The sequence below is a fragment of the Pavona decussata genome, unplaced genomic scaffold (assembly GCF_977016875.1).
Source record: "Pavona decussata unplaced genomic scaffold, jaPavDecu1.1 SCAFFOLD_114, whole genome shotgun sequence".
Taxonomy (NCBI): domain Eukaryota; kingdom Metazoa; phylum Cnidaria; class Anthozoa; order Scleractinia; family Agariciidae; genus Pavona; species Pavona decussata.
This window is the reverse complement of record NW_028145528.1, coordinates 2,849,823-2,872,668: the sequence shown is the minus strand read 5'-3', so window position 1 is coordinate 2,872,668 and position 22,846 is coordinate 2,849,823. Positions and strand designations below refer to the sequence as shown.

At 39.1% G+C, this 22,846-nt stretch overlaps 3 protein-coding genes across 9 annotated transcripts in view; all 3 read right to left on the bottom strand.

Moving 5' to 3' along the window:
• Positions 1–22,846, bottom strand: part of LOC146470206 (uncharacterized) — an 81,874-nt gene that overhangs the window by 22,275 nt on the left and 36,753 nt on the right. Inside the window, exon 1 of one of the 3 annotated variants that reach the window (XM_085122254.1) lies at positions 14,504–14,632. The exons of the other annotated variants lie outside the window; for them this stretch is intronic. The gene's annotated coding sequence lies outside the window, so the exon portion shown is untranslated. Of the gene's footprint in view, positions 1–14,503; positions 14,633–22,846 lie in introns of those variants that run through there. 3 annotated transcript variants of the gene reach the window in all.
• On the bottom strand, positions 1,263–14,665 carry LOC146470209 (uncharacterized). 5 transcript variants are annotated; one of them, XM_085122258.1, is made up of 3 exons: positions 14,646–14,665; positions 9,005–9,732; positions 1,264–4,103 (listed from the first exon to the last, which is right to left on the bottom strand). In XM_085122258.1, the coding sequence occupies exons 2-3, from the start codon at positions 9,699–9,701 to the stop codon at positions 2,329–2,331; spliced, it is 2,472 nt and encodes an 823-aa protein (XP_084978384.1). In that variant the 5' UTR covers positions 9,702–9,732; positions 14,646–14,665; the 3' UTR covers positions 1,264–2,328. The 5 variants fall into 5 exon arrangements, with proteins under 5 accessions (XP_084978385.1, XP_084978384.1, XP_084978382.1 ...); XM_085122256.1 differs by lacking the exon at positions 14,646–14,665 and adding an exon at positions 12,656–13,929; XM_085122257.1 differs by lacking the exon at positions 14,646–14,665 and adding an exon at positions 9,870–9,889.
• LOC146470204 (uncharacterized) overlaps positions 18,941–22,846 on the bottom strand; it is a 55,143-nt gene continuing 51,237 nt past the window's right edge. Inside the window, exon 5 of the mRNA XM_085121918.1 lies at positions 18,941–21,524. Within this exon, the coding sequence (XP_084978044.1) occupies positions 19,753–21,524 (1,772 nt within the window). The 3' untranslated portion in view covers positions 18,941–19,752. The remainder of the gene's footprint in view (positions 21,525–22,846) is intronic.

The following is a 22,846-nucleotide window of genomic DNA, read 5'->3' as shown; positions in this document are numbered from 1 at the left end:
TAGAGATCCTGCCTGCCGCAAGTGAGTTGGTAAACTGTTCCGTAACACCGCACCACTATACCTGAAACTGTTTGGGAAGGGGGGCAGCAAGTTTATCTACAGTGTTGCAAAGAGAATAGCCAGTAATGGTGCTACGCTCGACAAATCTAGATCGAAGATAACCAGGAGCGAAACCATTTAGAGATTTATACACCATGCAAGCTTTTTTTTTATCTGGCGCTGAGATTCAAGCTTTCGCCAATATAACACTTGAAAAAGGTATTCAGTACTGGTGTATGGAATGGCGAGGTTCTTGTGAATGGCTGGAAATGTCTTAGGGTCAGAGGCAGAGAAAGTTGAATTTGCATTTGCAGGCCTTTCTTCAAACGGGACGTTTTCATAGTACTTTTTCCACTTTGCAATCTCTACTGAGAAATAGGTTGATTCGTCAAAGCTTAAGGTTAGGAACTTCTTGTAATATTTAAGTATTAATTTCATTTCGATCACTGTTCTATATGCTTATTGCCATTGATAGCCTGTCTGAAAGCACCAAACCTTGACGAGATCGTTAGAATTTGGCCTCAATTAATTACATTGTCAACAAAAGGAAAAGAAAGAAAGAATAAATTTACTTTTTAATAATTACTTGAAGTCTGGTTAGAGTTGCACCCTGCATTAGCCAATGATGCTGGATGTTGGCTGTGCGTTTTTTATGACTATGGTTCACACAGCCTGAGGAATTGTCTCCATCTGGAACCATATTAATTAACCTCTCCCAAAACTTGACAATCACACGGAGAAAATAGGGGACTGTAAATGGTGTTTTGTGTTTGAATCGCTTTCGTTTTGTTTGCTGTTTCATCAAGACGAGCGAGTCAGTTGTGGAAAGTTGCAAAACTAATCACAGAAAGTTCAAACTATATACGCTTAACACTCCAGAAAGTGGAAAGGTTAAAAGAAAATCTCCAATTTGTTTTTTGTTTCTTTTTTTTTTTAAGGGGGGGGGGGGGTGGGGGGCAACTGCCCCCCTTTGCCACTCCGGTAGCTACGGCCTTGTTATGACATTTGTGGGTTTACCGATCGACATACCCGAGATATTGCGACAATGCGTCGATCAATTTTTTAAAAACCTTTAAAAACCTTAAGATTCCCCCTCACCCCCGTCATACCCTGGGCATTTGGCCATTTGACGCGAAAGGCTTTCCAGAAGGTGGGGGATTTGAACTTTACCCAAGTGGGGTTGGGACTGATTTCAACTTTAAGTGTCAAGTCTTTCCGGCAGAATTCACGTGCTTCCTGATCCACGGACGAGTTTAAGGGGAAAATGTCGCTTTTGTGAAATATTGGCTCACCAAAGGATCAGGAAAAAGGGTCGACACAAACTGTGTAGTGTTTTCGCTAATTTCTAAGGTGTGTAGAGCAAATTTGTTTGAATGTAAATGAACCAGTTTTTTGGAAAGGGGAATTTGATCGCCCAATTCGGCGATAGGGTAGGACATTTGAACGGCTTTTTGAGCCCGAGCAGGTTACTTCAGTTATTACAAACCATAAGCTACAAGTGTGGACTACAACTAATGAAAGGTTCCTTGTATAACCACGCATTTCCAAGATTTAAGTAAACAGTAATAATCTTAACAACAATAATGTATGCAATTTTTTTCCAAATTTTAATCTTAAGCAATCAGTATGTCTAAAAAATTCTTGGTTACAGCCTATATTCTTTTTGGATTTCAATAACCCTTGTTAAGATGTTCTTTTCTCGCATAGTCAAAAACCGTGTAAAAATACCTTTGAATTTGCAGCGAACGTCCTAAAGAAATCAGAGTTTCGGGGACAATCCTTATATGCGCAGATCGTATGCGCAGTAGCAAAGTAGGAATCGTCCTTAATAACTGGAACTTCTCACTAATTCGAATAAGAAGCAGTTTTCCTTCTTTGATCCTTACTTAGCAGAAATTTAAACTGTGATTACTAGAATAAAGTTACAATTCCTAATAACTCGGCCTCCAACAAAAACTAGTTCCTCCCGATTTGATCCTTACTTTATAGTTATTTAACATCTGATAACTTTTTTAACTCCCAACAATTCTTCGTTTTCCCTGACGGTTAAAGTTTCCAAGAGTCTACCTCATTTCAGAACATAGTTGTCAAGTAAAACGCGTTGAGTGAATAAACACAACAGCTTTTCTTTTTCAAAGCGGTTACCGGGTTTGTACCCATGGCTATTACGTCTTTTTTCAGAAAATCGACAAGGGGTTAATAGTTAAAAAAGGAATAAGTTAACTGGTATACTATAATCTGTTTTGAAATGGGTGCATAGCTATTTGAATTCATTAAAATCAATTTCCTTCACTGGAAAACATGTATACAGCGTTTTTCTTTGTCAGTAATGTACAGCTTTCCAGTGGGTGACACAGCGACAGAAAACGGACAAACAAGACCAGCGTGTTCACCTTCTATTTTGCTAACAAGATCGCCACCAAGCGTGAAAATCTGAACCCTTTTGTTGCCATAGTCGCACACCATCAGGTTTGAAAAACTGTCAACTGAGAGGGAAGTAGGAGAAGACAGCTTTCCGTCACCAGACCCGTATGTACCGATACTATGAAGAACCACTCCATCCTTGCTAAATACCTTCACATTATTTGTCGAGTAATAGCAGACAGCAAACATGTCCTGATGAGAAACGGCGGACCACGGTGTCGCATGGTCTGGATCACTGATGATGAGTAACAGCTGTGTACCGTCAGGGGACAGGACCTTCACTGTATCGTCACCCCAGTCACACACCACCATGCGTCCATCACGTGCAATAGTCAAGTGGAATGGCTGCTTCAGGTGTTTGTGTGTGATGTTTTTACCTACCTTTCCGCTTTCATTAAAACAAAAAATCTTACCAGAAGCAATGACTATTAGGTTACTAGATCTGGTGAATGCTACTGAAGTGGGTTCAATTATTTCTTTACCACTCATAGTATTCAAATGTTTTCCCTCTGAACTAAACAACTGCACCGTATTGTTAAAAAGATCAGCGACTGCAATGTTGCCTGTGTTCTTATCTATTGCAATGTCATAGGGATAATCAAACTGTCCTTGTGCTTTCGCGTGTGACCCAAACGAGCACAAGCGCCTGTATAAATGATATGGAGACACATGGAGACTCCATGGACTACCAGTCAGCGGCTGACCGTTAACATCAATCACCACGTCATGTTGTCCAACACAATCTGGTGTGTAGGTGACGCTGTATTCACCATAGTTGCGGTGATTGATCTTGTGATTTAATTCCACTCCTGATGGTGTCTCTACTTTCACAATAATCTGATCATCTTTATCGTAACACGGCTTTTGATTGGAATCTTTTGTCGTTATCACAAACTGAGATTTCTTTCCGACTTCTGCTTCTTTCAAGCCTTTTCCTTCTGCTACTGACTGCAAATGATCCGTGTTACTAAATACAAGTCGACCTGGAACAGCGCATCTCAGAGTCTTAACAAGTTCGTCATTGATCTCGTACCTGGCGTGCAATGCTGTATAGATCGGCTTGTTAATGTTCAGTTTCTCTACGTTTAGAAGGCCTCGATACCGTTCGACGAGAGGCTGATGCACTTGAAGAATTTCAATGCTTTCGTTTCTTTGTAAAATGGCTTCACAATACTCCACAGATTTTTGTAACTTGCTGATGGAAATCTGGAAGTGTTCCAGGTGTGTCGCGTGACCTCTTAATTCTGTTTCTTCCAGAAGACCTAAATTGGTCATCGTAGTTGTTTCATGCTTCTTTAAAAGCTGTATTAGTTCCTGAAGAGATGTTAATGCCTTGTTTCGAGCGGCGGCAATTTCCTCTCTGCTTTTCCTCGTCCTTTCTTTAGAATTTTCCACTTGTATCTGGAAATCAGCAAGTTGTTTCTTCATTTCTTCTGCAATCTCCTCTATATTAAATTTGCATTCCTTGGCGGCTTGGTCAATATCTACTTTGTTGTGATTACTATGACGTGTCTGCCCACACTTGTCACAGATGCACACTTTACACTGTTCACAGAATGACGTAAGAAGTTCACTCTCGTGATGTTTCTCTCGGCACACCAAAGAGTTATCGACCAACATCTCTGGGTTGAAGATTTTACCTTAAGGAGATCGAGTAGAAAAAGGGTAAGTAAAGTCATGTTAATACTAAAGAGCATTGTGGCGAGGGAGAATGAGTATTGGTATTTGCCCCTTTTTTCACTTTGAAAATGAGATTTTGCGCACTGGGAGTGGGATTTTATTATTAAATTTGGACACAGGGAATGTTGTCCGAAGGATTTGAGAGAAAATTTGGGCACGAAAATACGGTTCATACCTCCCCCCTCCTCCCCTCCTTATTAGGACCCGGTTGAGTAACCTTGGCGAGTTTATATCTTGTTTATATGGAGTGTTTGCTTGTGATTGCTTTTAAAAGAATACAAAATACAAACACATAAATCAAGAAACACTTGCGGCATTTTTTTAACCAATGATAGGAGGTGGAATCAAAACCAATCTTGATCGGATTGGACGCGTTTTCTCGATCTTGGCACCATTTTCTTGTACTGATTTGCTTTGAGGTTTCATAGTTATTATGTTTTTGTTATGCAGGTACCAATGTTAAGACGGAGAGGGGGGGGGGGGGGGGGTACGGGCAAAGGAGCGGCATTTAATTTTGTTGCAATTTTTTGGTCAAATTCCCGACCCTTGGGACTGGAAAATAGCTCAAATTTGATAAAATATCCACACCTAGGGGATAACAAAACCATGTAATGATTTGTATTAAAAGTAATGAAGTAATTTAAAATGTACGTTTTTAACTCCTGTTTTCGAAAGTAAATTAAAGAGGATTGAAGTTGAATAAAATCAAGGAAAAAAAAAACAATCTCCGAGAGTTTTAGATTGTTTCCCAGCAGCGGAAAAGGTGTTGAGAGGATATTGCGTTCGTTATTAATTTGAGCTTCAATCATCTGTGATGATACTAAGTGATCTGAGCTGTAGTAAATATTAGAACCACACCAAATTAATTAAACAGGAACGTTTTTTATGTACCTTTCCAGAAGGATTACATTGCTTTTTCTTCACCGTTTACTCAACAAAGTGGAATGCTACAAAAATTGTCACGTGTAGTTGAATGAGCAAAGGTTGCACGGACCCTGATGAACGGACTCTGATAAACATCACCTCATACCATAACTGAAACTTGAATACAAGATGGCGTCTCCTTTAGGACCCAGTACTCTGCACGGTTAAATTCAAATGGCCCCAGTCCTCTGCACGGTCAAATTCAAATGTCCGCAGCATGGGGCAAAATTTGTGGTCAAATTCCCAAGAGAGGGGACAACAGAAGCGTTCAAATGCCGCACCTTTGCCCGTACCCCCCCCCCCCTCTCCGTCTTAACATTGATACCTGCATTATTAGCAAGAGTTTCCACGCTTTCGGCTATTTGAATATCCCTGGTTGAGTTTTAAGAGAAAATAAAACTATGGTTTTTGGAAGTTTTCTGTTTTGGTTTGTTGTAACGTGTCAGAATGGTAACTTGGCTTGGGGTTTAACGACACTAACATGACTAAACACCGCACCACTACATAAAAAAGCTAGGTAAACACTTAAAGGGCAGAGCGATTAAATGTTCTAGTCTACTATAATCTTCAACTTTTTGAGTTTACCCATAGCACGAGTCAAGTTCGAGCCCGAGCCCTTGTATGTCTTCTGGTTGTTATTCTCTCTTATATTTAATGATGTGCTACTGATAAACGGAAAAATTAACTTTCAGGTTTGCAACATTTTCTTCGTTATCGATCGCTGGAGCCATTACTTCTGTGATTCGCTGCCGCTATGGAAAGAAATACGACTTCCCTTAGTCTTCATAATTCTTCTAATAAGATTAAGACCTCTATTTTCATACACCTGAAGCAGAGATCCCATTTCCGCGACTGAGAAAACGGAGGGCGAACGAGTATTACCCGCCCCTCAAGCGCCATCTTGTTGGACTGTGTCAAAAAACGGGAATAGGACTCGGGGACGGGGACGCAAGGACGCGAGTTCTGTATTCTTTTCAATTTAACTGCTTTGGTAATTCACTGATGCGAGATTTCGCAAGTTTACAAGTTGAAAACGAGGCTTGGGGTTGAAAATAGCTAGTCTGACGAAAATAAAGTTAACAGCCCTTAGCCGTATTTGCGTCAGGCTAGCCAGTTTCAGGCCCAAGCCTCGTTTTCAACGTGTTAACTTGAGAAATCATGCATCAGTGAATTCCCCTACAAAAAAAAACTGCACATACTTTTCTTTTCAAAATTTACTTTTTACCACATCGGTACGTTTTGTTTACGTCCCCAATGTCGCACCCCTGCGTTCCCGATATTACGTCCCCGCGTCCCACATCTCGCGTCCCCGAACTCGTGTCCTCGCATCCCCGTCCCCGAGTCCCCGTCCCACCTTTCAACACAGGACATGTTGCGTCCACGGAACACCCAAGACGATATATAGACTCCAACCTCGCGGGCAAAATGTTGACGGCCCTGTTTTTTCCTAATTACACGTGGGTTTCACAAGGTATATAGTGAGAAGCTTTAGTCGCCACCAACACTGGAGAAACCCTTTCAGGAAAATTATAGATAGCAAAAATGAATGAGAAATGGGCTTAATTTGCTACCAACAACTGAACTCCCGCGATCGCTTTGACAAGGAAAATATCTCGTTCATATTATAAAAAATGCTTCGAGCAGCAGTTTGCACATGACAACAAAACAAAAGTAAAAAGAAAAAAAAAAATAAAAGTTGGATGACTCGAACTTGGCTCGTGACTCGAACTTGACTCGGGCTCGAAATTGACTCGTGCTATGAGTAAACTCGAAGTTTTTAAGTTAAAGACTGAAATTAAGTTCCTGGTTGTGGTAAAATGCAATGAATTTGTTTGCGGCAAGGTTTTCTTAAATATTATTCACATCATTGGAGAGTATACAATGCAGGTTTGGCAGATGTGAGATGTGATCTGATACAAAATACTGACAGCAGACTGATCCTAACGGCGGAGGTGACGAGCTTGATAGAGTAAACAACAAAGGCTAAAATAACTGAAATATATTTGTTTTTTAAAAAACAAATTTTTGCCCGATATTTCGGTTTGCAAAACAAACCTTCCTCGGGGGGGCTGAACGAAAAAGAAAAGTGAGAAACATAAAAGGTTGTGGTCATATATCCTAGGTTTAGTTGCAGCGAGGGACGTCATATTAGGGTCTATTATATAGTGATAAAAACTTTCAGGGGTTGGGGGGGGGGGGGGGGGGGAAATGGGGTTTAAGACCGAGAAGGGATGCTGTCATTAAGGGAATGTGTGGTAAATTGCTACCCCTGGAAATTTTGAAGATGTATGGGGAACTTGCAAATCATATGACTCAAAACATTTCGCACAAGGCCGGATCAATATAGGAATTCTATGGGCCTTTCCTGATTGAGGCTCGCAAAAAATTCTCGCGAACATATTGATGTTCACCTTTTATTCAAAAGCTAGCATTCTATATGCTGATGTTCAGGTAAATTATTAAGGGGCTACTGTTTAGTTCCTTGAGCTTTTTCTCGTACCCAGATATTTGTCTTTGGAGAAAACATCTGGTAAAATCAATCACGTTCTCTAATCTGATTGGTCAGTGAAAATGGCATGATGCAAGTCGCATCAACCACTTTCACGCGACTTTTCAAATCGTTAATTTGCTTTGCACAAGCTGATGGCAACTGGCTGCCTGGCTCGATCTGCTAGCCCCTATGGTTGTTCCATGCAGTCAGTACTCTAATTTCATTTCTAATATTTTTTGCAATGAACTTCATATAAGGCAAGAGTACAAAAAAAGATTTTTGTTTTTGTTTAGACATATCTATCTTGGCACTTCAAGAGCAAAGTCCTTTTACTACAAAATTTATTAATTAATGTTGAACATGCGCATTTTTTTATGTGTCACATTCCTGGCACATAGATGTTCTCTCCTGAAGAGTAAGAAGATCTGGGTATGAGATTACTTAATAAAATTTAATAAAAACTAAACTAGTGAGCAGCACTCTGCGAACTGTAGTTGTATAACTTCTTTATTTCTCCTACGCGTTTCGTGTGACAAATGCACTCTTCGTCAGGGAGTTAAACAATACAACATGATGTGCCTGTATATATACCTAACTCATGCTTAGAGTTAGGTATATTTACAGGCACATCATGTTGTATTGTTTAACTCCCTGACGAAGTGTGCGTTAGTCACACGAAACGCGTAGGAGAAATAAAGAAGAAGTTATACAACTACAGTTCGCAGAGTGCTGCTCACTAGTTTAGTTTTTATTAAATTTTATTAAGCAATTTTATTAAATTTTCCAAGAAAAAAAAATCCCAAAGTAGAAGCAATAATAAAGAACTGTTTTATGAGGCAATATTTGACGTCACAGAACACATTGCGTAACGGTTTCAAAAGTAAATGTCTGTTCTTCTTTCCCTGCCAATAGTAACGAAACGTAATTTCTCAGCACAAGAAAAGATGCATATAGAGGGAAGTTACTCGCACAATCCGTAATCTGCAATTGGATGAGGAGCAGTTGGCCCCTCTTCTATGTTGTAACTTTTCATTGCAGTTAAGAAGCGAATGTTAAAGTTTGAAATGGAGAAGACGAATTTGTTGGTACGAGAAGCTTTGATCATGTACTAGTGCCGGGGAAATTTTTTTGTAAATTGGTGTAAAGTTCCCAGGGCTCTTGGCCACTCAAGTTGGATATTCAACGATTTCCAGAACAAAATTTGAAAATTTTCCTGCGAAAGCAATAATGTCCAATGCGATCTATTTTTGTCCCACAATTTACATTATGCTGTACGGTTCCGCCCAGGCACGATACTTTTGAACCCAGTAATGCTGGAAAATATGAGGATCACAGAAGCACCCCCACTTAAACCATCGCACCTTAGATTGTTGATACTGTACTATGAAATATGGTTCGAATAAATAAATTCAACTGGGGTTTACATGGCAACGTAACACAACTCACCTTCATCACTTGTTTCAGTACTTGAAGTCACAACTGCTTCCACCAAGTCATCGATCTTTTTTGTGAGATTTTTGATGTCGCTGTCCATTTCGTTCAACTTGTCTTTTATGTTGTCTTCGTCGTCTTTCCATTGACGAAGAAGCTCTTTGTAATGTTCCTCCATTCCAGGGTCCATACAGTCTGTTTCAAGATTGTCAACAGCTGCTTTATAGGCAACTCCTCCCAGCCGCACCAGAGTGTCCCGGATCTCACTCCAATATTTGTTGAACGTTGCATGGTCAACAGAGGCACACTCGGCGTGAGCATACACAGTGTTTCTGAAGTACTTCACACGAGCGATGTCTGCTTCAGGACTTACATCTGTTGAGGGAGGAAGGGCGTCCCAGCCTGATGTAGGAGCAGCTAAGCCACATATGTTTCGAAACAGGACCATCAACAGAGTGATGTCAAAAGAAACTGATGAAACCGAACTCGGCATGGCAGGAAAGAGTTTGCCCCACTGTGTTGGGTTGATTATCTTTCGTGCTCTCAGTGACTGCAACATAGGTTTATTTGTGGCCAAGACAGCTTGTAGATTTGCTGGTAAGTGGATTCCATTGAATTGGTCTCTCAGTGCCTGGGTACCGACGTCCACCAACAGACGACACAACCGAGCATAGTTGGTTGTCTCCTTGGTGGATGCTGCTCCTGTTGCCATGGAGACGAATTAGTCGAGCTTCCTTGTCAACCTAAGAAAACAAATTTTGTTGATTACTGAGGTTTGCTTGGTTTATTTTGCCAGAGGTAAAGGAACATAGTTGTCTGTCTATGCTTTGGTCACTTTCTACAGCGGATATTGCTGATGTGGGATTTTTTAAGAACTGACCTCTCGTCAAACATCCCAGTATCTTCAGCAAACAATGGAGAGGGCCTGGGGTATTTTCCTCTCTTATATGTTATGTTAAATCACATATTATAGTTGAAGCTTAATTTTGGTTTATTTTGCCAGAGGTAAAGGGACATAGTAGGCTGTCTTTGCTTTGGTTACTTTCTACAGCTGATATTGCGGATGTGGGATTTTAAAAGAAAACCTTCTCTTGTTAAACATCCCAGTATCTTCAACAAATAAATGGAGGGCGGCGCGGAGAGCCATAACTTTTTTTTTTATATTCTCCTTTCTAATATTTTTTCTTTAAGCACAAGATATAGTTTAAGTTTAATTTTGGTGGGCGAAATCTTCAAAAACAGTGGTCACAGTAGGACATCTAGCATGCTGTACTTTCTTGTGACACTGTGCATTGTGTTACAGTGGCTGATCAATCGGAAAAACCAGAGATCCAAAGTTTTTAAACTTCTGACACCTTCTTAGTTCACCCACTGTCCCACCCCATCGTGTTTTGATCCAGAGCCCACTCCATAAGCAGCCCTATATTTACAACTGTGCTATACAGGGTCATGGAACTTTTACCTCCTTGAAGGAAATACCAAAGGGTGATCACTCAATGGATAGCTAAGAAACATTTCTTTGCTGTGAAACTGCTTTTCATGATGAACAAGGTGGTTCAAAGAACTGGGCATTTGGAGCCGTGATATTCTAAAGCATGATCATTAAAGTGATAGCTTAGAAGCCATTGGTTGTGACATTTTATGTACAAGGCGGCTCAAAGTCTCGAGTCTTTGAATGAAACCGTGCAGTGGGTGGTCTATTTCTATAAAAAACTGTATGTCTGGATTTTCTCCCGTGTTATGCTAAATCGTTCTAACTTTTAAGTCTGCAGTTTTCAGAAAAGACACAACATTTTTGATTTTACAAGACGTGTTTCAACAGTTCTACTGTAATCTTCAGTTGAAATTAACACAAAGTACAAAGTTGAATTTATAATGCTACACAAAACGCTAATTAACCATGACAACAAAAGGAAACATTACAATGCATGATTGCATTATAAATGCATTATCAATTCAAATTTGTACATTATGTTAATTTCAACTGATGATGACAGTAGAACTGTTAAAATATGTCTTGTAAAATCAAAAATGTTGTGTCTTTTCTTAAAATTATAACATGTCTGTTGCTATCCAGACCTTTTAAGTCTGTATAACGTGATTTAAGTCATTAAAGCTACTGAGCAGTGCTGTCCTGTGATGGTATTTACCATGATGTTTAAGGTGGTTCAAATTAATAGATGGGGGGAGGTGAGGGGGTTCCTCTTCTAAAAAATAAGTGTGGATCTTTAAAAGTGGATCTTTAAGTGGGTTGTGTGGTTTTAACTTTTGAGTGTGTGCAGGAAATCGTTTTGTATGACCTGATACAAGTCAAGAAAGCTACTGAGATCTATTGAGCGGTGCTGCCCCGTGATGGTATTTACCGTGATGTTTAAGGTGGTTCAAACTAATGGCACAATTGCAATCTACTGATCAGTTACAAAAATGAAAGACACAGAAATTGCATAAACTTCAAGTTGTAATTGCTACAGGTTAGAGTTAAAAACGATTTGGTGCATCAATAGCTAACAATCACATTCGTTTGACTGTTCTTTATTGCATGTAGGCTGTCTGAAGCCACACTCAAGTGTTTTTTGTCCTGACGGGAAGTTTAAAAGTTCGTAGAATGATTGATAAAATATGTTCATTTTGTTTTTCTCACGTGAAAAAAACTGAAAACTGAAAGCGATTATATGTTTTATCAGCTCCTTAAATTATAATATGACCATTCGTTCAGCATTTTGAATACATTCGTCAATAAAAATTAATAAAAGATATCCAGACGTATTCATGACGAAATCAGTGCTGTAACATATAATCTCCGCTGATCTTTGGTTACCAGTACACCTTTGAAATGATTTGTATCACTACTGAAGTATTTCGGTCATTGTTGGTGTGTTTTCTCAAATGACCCCCGCGGGCGACAGTAAACTACAAATTTCCTTAACAAACTGATAAAGATTGATTTTTTTTACAGAGAGTTGAATAACTGCTAACACCGTGGCATCGGTAAGATGAAAATCAACACATATAAATAACCAAAACTAGCAATATATCCAACAGACTCTGCTCCTAATTATGACGAATTCAGTATCATTAATGCAGAAATGAAGTGCAGTCACGAGTAACTTAGGCCTCAACATCGTGGTCAGTCTCATAGCAGAATAAAACTGTCAAAAGCTACATAGAAACATGTGAACTATTGTAGGTAAACTCTGTGTGTAGTATATAGTTCAGTCTAAACATGAAATAAACCCAAAATGTTGAAAAAGATCACAAAAACACGTCACGAGCTGTAGGCAATGAACCACGGAAAAGAGTGAAAACTAAAGCTGCTGTCGCCGCCTTGAAAATCAATAAAGAGTATCTCATACCATAACATTTCGCGTCATTAAGTTTTCGCCTAACTGCGTAGCAGACAAGAAATCCCTCAGTCCCCATTTATAAAGTTTCGCTTTCCTTGTGTTCGTGCCCAGAAGCGTCTCGACTCACGCGAACATCATCGGCATATGACGCGTACAAAGCAAGCACGACCGTCGACTGCCCTTAAATCACTTTTCCGTTTATATTTTTTTTAGCAAAAATACACAATTCAGTCTGATTACTATCCAAAATGACAGTGGAAAGAATAAGTTTGCATAAGTAAAGCAATTATTCAAGAGAAATACATATACATTATGTACATACCTTTATTTTAGCTCCCACACCCAAACAGGAAGTCAAGTCGTTCAACAGAAATACCGTTTACAAATAGATACAACTTCTTCTTCTCACAGTTTAGCAAACAGGTATTCTCACTTAAAAGCGAAATATCAATAGCTGAATTATCTTCCTTTGCGGAATGAATGACTCAACAACGATCAAGGCTAAGCGTCTAATCAAGAATTGTTTTAGAAACCTATTGAATCTTGAATAACAGAAGTCTGTATTTACAATGAAACACTGACATTCTTTTGCATATCTTGGCGGTAAGCTTCAGTAAACATACACAATGTTCACATCAGATTAATTTTTTGGCATGGTTCAATACAACTGCAATCCACACGGGGTAGTATTCTCTGCCAGCCACATTAGGTAGTAAAAACTCTTTGAGCAGACAGTGAACCACCATTGATCGTTTTTACCTTTCCTTAATATCTGCAATACCCGCACTTAGATACCGTATGGCCGCATGTCCGTTTTATTTCCGTATACTTACAGATCTTTATTTATGTCATTTTCGTTATACGTCACCGCTGATCCGGAACTGTGTTTCGGTCGTTGCGATATACAGACGCAGTTGTTGCTAAGTGTCTGAATGATTCAGTGCCATGCGCAGACCACCAAGAAACAAAACAAGTTAAACGTTGGGTATTAAATCCGAACAAATATAAATGACAAAAAAGCGCATAAATTACATTCCAGTTGTAATTGCCTTCGTCCAACAATCGTGAAATACAACATTTTTTTAATAGTTCTTTGATGACTTGATGCATGCCGGCTATTACACCACACTCAAGCGAGTTTTGTCCTGAGGCGAAGTCTAAAAGTTAATTGTAAAGTTCAATCGAAACCGAAAGCGATACGACTAATCGTCGGCATTTCGAATGCATTAGTTTGTAAAAATGAAGAAAAGACACCCACAAGTATTCATATGATCATACAATACCACAAGAGACTTACACATACAATTACGGCTAATCTTTGCTCACAAGTACACCTTCCAAATGTTGTGGACATGTACCTTACTGAAATATCTCGGCCATTGTTGGTGTGTTTTCTCAAATGAGCCCGCAGGCGAGAGTAAAGGCTAAAAATAGTGATTCAATGATCTCTATTGATAGCAATGTTTCCTTTAACAAACTGGCTAATATTTGTAGGACGTTTATTAAACTAAACTGAAACAACACTTTAAATAGTAGGAAAATATGAAAATCAATGCAAATAAATAACAAAAAGTAGCAAGAAACAAAGCAGATTTCCAGTATGAAATTAGCATCATTTACTGCAGAAACAAGTTACATTCATCAGTGGGCAAAAACCCCGCGCATGGGAAGTCAGTCTCACAACTAAGGAATCTGTTAAAAGCTACATAGATAAACATGAGCTATTGTAGGTATACTCGATGTATGTGAAGAAGTTCAGTATAATCATGAAATAAATCCTTAAACGTTGAAACAGATCACGATTTAAGCGTGTCACAAGCTGTAGGTAATGAACCACGGATAAGAGTGAAAACTTAACCTGATTTCGTCGCCTTGAAAATCTGAGGTACGCTGCGAGAAGCGGACAAGAAATCCCTCGATCAGTCCCCGATTTAATAAAGTTTCGTTTTCATGTGTTCTTGCCGAGAAGCGACGCGACTCACGCGAACATTAGTCGATATTTGACGCGTGCAAAGCAAACACGACCGCCGACTGGCTTACGATCACTTTTCCGTTTATTTCTTTCAAGAATACGTAAATCAGTACAGGACTGGCCCAACTGACAGTGGAAAAGAGCAAGTTTGAATAAGTAAAACAATTTTTCAAGATAAATAGTTATGCATGTATATACCTGTGTTTTAAATCTCACACCAAACAGGAAGTCAATCGTTCCAAAGAAGCGCCGTTTAGATACTACTCCTTCTCCTCACAGTTTAGAAAACAGCTATTCTCACTTAGAAGCGAAAGATCAATTGCTGATCTGGCTGATTTACCTTTCTGGGCAGAATGAGAAGTCAACAACGAGCAAGTCGAAGCTTCCAATCAAGAATTGTTTTAGAAACCTATTGAACCTTGAATGACAGAAGTCTGTATTTAAATGGCAACATGAAAAGCAGTGGTAGATTTGCACAGTGGCTGACATTCTTTTGCATATCTTGGCGCCAAACCGTAAGCTCCAGTGAACATACACAAGGTCTTCACGGCAGATTAATTTCTTGGCATGGTTCACTACAACTGCAACCTACAAATAATATGTTCGGCCAGCCACATTGGGAGGTAAAACTCTTTGAGCAGAGAGTGAACAACAATTGATCTTTTTCTACTTTCCTCAATATCAACAATACCTGTATTTAGATATCGTATGGCCGCATGTACGCTTTACTATTTCCGTATACTTACATATCTACATTTATGTCATTTTCGTTAAGTTACAGCTTATTCGGAACTGTGCTTGCGAGTTGTTCTGACCGACGTCAGGAAATGTGATTAGTCCTCTCTACAGCTCTTAAAGCACTCAAATGGCTATCACTATGTACAAGATGTCTGAATAGTCCAGTTCTATGCGCAGACTACTCATGATAAGTCGACGATATTGTGACGATATTGCGTGCTCCGTCCATCTAAGATTATCACTGGTCAGGGCTTGTTTATCTATTGTGTTGTTGAGAATATAAACTCACTTACTGAATCCGCCAAGTACACAACATTAAGCGAGTGTTTAGGAACGAATGAAAACAATAGATTTTGTTCGCTTGCTGTAGGATGCATGAGATTTTCTGATCATTTACTATATTTCACTTATTATATTCATGATTGTAAATTACTCATGCTTGTAGACTACTTAAACTTTATGTTCATGATTAATATGTCTTGTGATTGCAAAATGCGTATGACTATCAAATAGTTCGGAAAATAAGGAGCGACTTTTTGTTTTAGCTATAAAAATCTTCGATAAAACATCTCTAAAGGCGGTTCATAGACAACGTTTCGGGGTCTACCTAACGTGATTATCAAGCTTAAAAGAGCCAAACAAAAAATAAGTCTTTAAATACTAATTAAACAATGGATAATTAAGAAAGCATTTTTCAGTTAAACAAAGAAAGAGCTGTTTTATTGTATATTTTTATAGTTTAGTGACCCAAAGTTTATTTCAACTTATATGAGTTTACTGACGCATTTCCGTGAGTACTGCAATTCACCGATCAGCTAAAATGTTTTTCTCTTAAAGTTCCAACTTTTCGTTTAGCGATGATATAAAATAATTTGAGGCAAAATTAACAACAAATAGCAATTTACCGGTATTCACATTTGTGCCCTGGGATGTGCTGTTTCAGCTTTGTTCTTGTGTTCCGTTATTAAGAATTATTTCATGCACCGGCTTGCGATGCTTATTATTTACTGTTTTTTAATTCTGTGATTTAATTCTAGTAGGTCTCGTCTGAAATCATGCAGGAATACACCAAAAGTACCGAGATAGCGTAGAAAACAAAGGCCCTCTGATTGATAATCAGCCCTCGACTGAATGCATTACATTGGGAACATTCTTTGTTGGAGGTCATCTTTCATGATCAACTGTCCCATTCGTGACAAAGTATGCTGGTTATTTCGCCCTTGAATTGTTCGCCTCTTCCCGACTACCTGCCCTCGGGTCTCCGACGATGAGGAAATGTGTTCCCTCGGGAACTTAGGGCTTCCTTAGGGAGTTGACAGCCAGTCACCTCAGTCAAGCCTGTTATGCATGCTGATGGACTGATGCACACTGTCACTAATAAGAGAGAGCTTGTACTGCGGACAAGAGCTCGGATTCTGACCTCAGTGCTATATAGAGAATCTTCCTAAACGGCTACGTACGGTCTAATACTATTAATCTGTACAAAAAAGCCAACATGAAAGATCGTGGCTAAAACTTTGTAGGACTCCAGTCTGATATACAATCATAAGACTGGTTTTCTTGGACAGTTACTAAGACATTAACAAAAAGAAGGTCTTGCCTGAATGCCTGAACCATTAACGTCCCTTTAAAGGTGTTTTAAATACTTGAGTTAGGTGTCAGAATCAGCTTGAGATGTAAACAAGACAACAAGTGTCTGCAATAATGCGGAGACACCAAAGGCAGACCAACCTCCGTTTGAGTGGAGTAATTGCTGTTCTATATTCACGCGACACGATCGGGTGAAATTTTAATGGAGTTATTAAAGTCGCCTTTTACCTTTATGTTGAAATAAAGTTTCATGGAAATCTATGAACTGAATCTGTAAAATATTTTAATAATGGTTTGGTCTGCTGAAGGTGGATAACCTGTACGACTAACGAGGCCGGCCATCTGGTTCAACAAGAGTAGAATGCTCGAAGCAGTGTATTCTAGGACGTCTTTGTACATGTGAGGAATTTCTTAATAGTCCCTGTATTTGACCAAAGAATGGGTGGGGGGAAGGGTTGGTGTCGATTTTTACCGTTGCATGAATAGGGCAAATCACGGTGGACTTGTCTTCTTTTTGAGGAGAAATGTTTGGCTCAGTTGTTCACAAGATAAATAATGTTAATCTTATTCACACATGATCGTCCTATTACACATCTTACACTTTCATTGCATTACCAAGCCCTCAGATAGATGGGAATAACGTTAGGTAACCAAGCGAAATTTCTTGATTTAGGTTCATCAAAAGTTCCTTATCGCAAACAAACAAACTAGATTCTTTTGATATCAAGTGTCATTTTGTTAGCGTAAACGACAGCAAGAGGCTATAATATTCATTAATTCCTACGAATGCTACTTGAACAACTGTACCATGTTTTTATTTCCTTGTCATGTTAAAATAGAATGATAATGGTTGTGCCATAGATGTTTACCTGCCCATGAGGCACCGTGTTTCCGCAGCCTTCGAAAAAGAATTAAACTACCAACTCTGATGTGTGCTTCATGTTTTCATTTACAGAAACAAACCAGGTGAAAAACAAGACATCAGCTTTCACAGGCTTTGATTATCAGCTGTAGGGTCAACGTTAAGTTATAAAGTCCCTCCCTCCCCCCACCCCCTAAAAAAAATACTGTGAACCTCCTCGAGGTATAACAACTGATCAGACTTAGTCATGAAAGTATTATATTATTGCTATTTGAATACCCAAGCCACAGCAATCTGATAAATAGCAACAACCCGGATTACGCAGCTTACCTAACCAGAGACAGTCCATATAAATACACTTCAGCTTGTGTCGTGGGCGACAAAACAGTTGCTCTTGTAGGGCGTACCGATCCTTTATGTGATGGGGTAGAGGGTGTGTGTGTGTGGAGGGGGGTGGGGGGATCTATCCAGGCGTTCTATAAACAAACGCAGGAATCACGAAGTAAAAACAATTGTTGAAGTCAAGAGTCAACTATGTAGTAAAGTAGTAGCTGCAAGGTCTCTCATTTCATTTTAACATTCAAATGTTCCGCGCTTTTCACGGATGTTTGGATGATTTGTATTCTGTGAATAACTAATAACATTTCTTACTTTTATCATTCTTTCACGATCACGAGTCTTTCGATAAGAACGATTGGGTTGGGGATTTAAACCAAATTTTTAAGAACATATTAAGGAAAAAATACATGTATGACAAAGGCTGAGATACGTTACACTCGTGTTATCAATAAAAATTAAAGATTTCGACACGAAAATCAGCTATGTTATTTTTGGGTTTACCGATCGTCATACCCGAGTTATTGCGACAATGCGTCGATCTATTCGAAACCATAAGATCCCCCCCCCGGCATATCCCCGGGCATTTGGCCATTTTCCCGGCTCTGGTAGTTGGGCATTTGACGCAAAAGGCTTTCCAGAAAGTGGGGGATTTGAACTTTACCGTATTGAGGTGGGGAATTTGAACTTTAAGTGTCAAGTCTTCTCCGGCGGAATACACGTGAGTCCTGTGATCCACGGACGAGTTCAAGGAGAAAATGAAGCTTTTGTGACATATTGGCTCACCAAGGGATTACGAAAGAGGGTTTACACAAACTTTGCAGTGTTTTCACCAATTTTTAAGGAGTGTATAGAAAATTTGTTTGAATGTAAATGAACCACTTTTGTGGGGAAAGGCATTTTATCGCCAAATTCGGCGCTAGAGGTAGGACAGTTTGACAGCTGGTTGGCCCCGCTGGGCGGGAATTTGAACAAGCCAATTTTCAAAGTTCAAATGCTCGCGGGGAATATTTTAAATTTTCGAATTGATCGGCACAGTTCGGAGACTTTGAGTTAGCTCATAGTGTGTGGTCAAATCCTAAATCACATTTTGTTCGAGTTGGCGGGGTTCTATGGTCATTTTATTTCAAATACCGTATATATTCAATAATAATCTTACACTTCACGAAGACTGAGCATGTTACATCAGTTTTCACAAACCATAAGCTACAAGTGTGGACTACAACTAATGAAAGGTTCCTTGTATAACCACACACTTCCTAGATTCAAGTAAACAATAATCTTAACAAAAATAAAATTTTAAAATACAAAAAATGTATGGAATTTTTTTCCAAATTTTAATTTCAAGCAGTTATGCCTGAAAAATTCGTGGTTACAACCTGTTCTTTTTTCAGAGTTTCGAGGACAATCCTGACATGCGCAGAACGTATGCGCAGTAGCAAAGTAGGAATCGTCCTAATAACTGGAACTTCTCGCTCATTCGAATAAGAAGCAGTTTTCCTTCTTTAATCCTTACTCAGCAGAAATTTAAACTCTAATCACTGGAATAAAGTTACAATTCCTAATAACTCGGCCTCCAACAAAAACTAGTTCCTCCCGATTTGATCCTTAATACCTTATAGTTATTTAACATCTGATAACTTTTTTAACTCCCAACAACTCTTTGTTTTCCCTGACGGTTCAAGTTTCCAAGAATCTACCTCATTTCAGAACACAGTTGTCAAGTAAAACGCGTAAAGTGAATAAACACAACAGCTTTTTTGTTTCAAAGCGGTTACCGGGTTTGTACCCATGGCCATTACGTCTTTTTGCAGAAAATCGACAAGGAGTGATAGTTAAAAAAGGAATAAGTTAACTGGTATACTATAATCTGTTTTGAAATGGGTGCATAGCTATTTGAATTCATTAAAATCAAACTCCTTCACTGGAAAACATGTATACAGTATTTTACTATGTCAGTTATATACAGCTGTCCAGTGGATGATACCGCAACAGAATACGGACGAACAAGACCAGTCTGTCGACCTTCCAGTTTGCTTACAAGTTTGCCATTAAGTGTAAAAATCTGAAGCCTTCTATTATCATAGTCGCACACCACCAGGTTTGAAAACCTGTCAACTGAGAGGGAAGTAGGAGAACGCAGCTGTCCGTCACCAGACCCGAATGTACCGATACTATGAAGAAACACTCCATCCTTGCTGAATACCTTCACATTATTTGTCGAGTAATAGGAGGCAACAAACATGTCCTGATGAGAAACGGCGGACCACGGTCTCGCATGGTTTGGATCACTGATGGTGAGTAACAGCTGTGTACCGTCAGGGGACAGGACCTTGACTGTATTGTCACCCTCGTCACACACCACCATGCGTCCATCACGTGCAATAGCCAAGCGCCATGGTTTCTTCAAGTGTTTGTTAGTGATGTTTTTACCTACTTTGCCGCTTTCATTAAAACGAAAAATCTTACCAGAAGCAATGACCGTAAGGTTACTAGATCTGGTGAATGCTACTGAACTGGGATTAATTATTTCTTTCCCATTTATAGTGTTCAAAGGTTTTCCTTCTGAACTAAACAACTGCACCCTATTGTTAAGTAGATCAGCGACTGCAATGTTTCCTGTGTTCTCATCTATTGCAATGTCACAGGGATAAACAAACTGTCCTTGTGCTTTATCTTTGGACCCAAACGAGTACAATCGTCTGTAATGATGTGGAGACACATGGAGACTCCATGGAGTACGAGTCAGCGGCTGACCGTTAACTTCAATCACAATGTCATGCTGTCCAACACAATCTGGTGTGTAGGTGACGCTGTATTCACCATCTTTGCGGTTAGTGATGTTGTGATTTAGTTGCACTCCTGATGGTGTCTCTACTTTCACAATAATCTGATCATCTTCATCGTAACACCGCTTTTGATTGGAATTATTTGTTGTTATCACAACCTCAGCTTCATTTCCGACATCTGCTTCTTTCAAGCCTTTTCCTTCTGCTACTGACTGCAAATGATCCGTGTTACTAACAACTAGTCGACCTGGAACAGCGGATCTCAGAGTTTCAACAAGCTCGTCATTGATCTCATACCTGGCGTGCAATGCTGTATGGATCGCCTTATTAATGTTGAGTTTCTCTACGTTTAGAAGGCCTCGATACCGTTCGACGAGAGGCTGATGCAATTGAAGAATTTCAATACTTTCGTTTCTTTGTAAAATGGCTTCACAATACTCCACAGATTTTTGTAACTTGCTGATGGAAGTCTGGAAGTGTTCCAGTTGTGTCGCGTGACCTCTTAACTCTGTTTCTTCCTGAAGATCTAAATTGGTCATCGTAGTTGTTTCATGCTTCTTTAAAAGCTGTATTAGTTCCTCAAGAGATGTTAATGCTTTGTTTCGAGCTGCGGCAATTTCCTCTCTGCTTTTCCTCGTCCTTTCTTTAGACCTATCCACTTGTGTCTGGAAATCAGCAACTTGTTTCTTCATTTCTTCTGCAATCTCTTCTATATTAACTTTGCATTCCTTCGCGGCTTGGTGGATATCTACTTTGGTGTGATGACTATGACGTGTCTGCCCACACTTGTCACAGATGCACACTTTACACTGTTCACAGAATGACGTAAGAAGTTCACTCTCGTGATGTTTCTCTCGGCACACCAAAGAGGTATCGAACGACATCTCTGGGTTGAATATTTTACCTTGAGGAAATCGAGTATAAAAAGGGTAAGTAAAGAAATGTACTAGTCCCCCACCCCTCTGGACTCAGGAAAGATAAGGGCGATTTGACAAAGGCCCTGATCAAATCATACCAAAACCTCCAGCCCATGGGGGAAATCTTGAGATGAAATTCCCCTCCCCCTTGGAACAAATTGGCAAGGGATTTAAAAAACTCGAAACAAAACAAAACAAAAAGAAGCCATTCACACTGAATTGATCAGGAACAAAATTACTTTAAAAACTTGATGCGGATTATTAAATTTTACAAGAATATGAATTTCACATTGCAACAGAGCATTTCTGAACAGTGATAGCTTTGAAAATGTTAAACAGCACATTCAGTGCATAGACACTTTCCACTTGGTGTATCCACAAGTCCGACGCATTTAAAATGGAACCACTCTCAGTAGGGCAGCGAGGATCATCACAAGCAATCATAATTTATTGCATACAAGAGTGACAGTGCTTCGTATATTTCTTTGCGCAATGGTTGTTGCTCTATTAAATGCCAGTCTTTCATGAGGATTTGTTTATAAGTTTAAGAATAGATTATTGCCTCTTGTGTTCAATAACTTTTTTACTGAGGTCTGCGAAGTTAATCAATATAACGCAAGATCTGCTGCAAACCAGTTTTATTACCTCCCTTAAGTAAGACCAAACTATGGCAAATTTAATATAAAATTTCAGGCACCTGTGATTTGGAATGCAATAAATGAACAAATCAAAAGTGGCTCTCTTTCAAAATTTAAATCAAGTCTAAAGGAACAATATCTTTTGTTATATTGATGCCATTATTCAGTCTAAAATATTGCTTTGCACATATAGTTATTAGAATAGTTTTTTTATTATATATCCCCTATAGATTACTTTATACATAGATTAATGCTTTAACTATAAAAAATTGCGATAATGTTGAAAACTTTAAAAAATTTAAAACCATCTTGGTTTAAAAGTTTAAAAAGCGACGACGTTTCGACGTTTGCTCAACGTCATTATCAAGTCAGTGATGAGCGAAATGAAAACGAATATAAATGTAAAAGAATTCCTTAGAGACAAATAAAAGCGAAAATATGTGATCCTAATGAAGTATTCGCACGCAGAGTCATGTAGAGAGTTTGGCGCGAATTCTCGGTTTTCACTGTCACCCCATTGAAAAAAAAAATCGAAACCATTCCATGAATGAAGTCAAGAAATTGACACCGTATAGAGGATAAATAAATAAGGCATCTCTCAAAGTGTCAGGTCTGTGCGGAATTCCGTACTCGAGTTATTTGACAAAATGTTCCACATAAATTTATCGAGC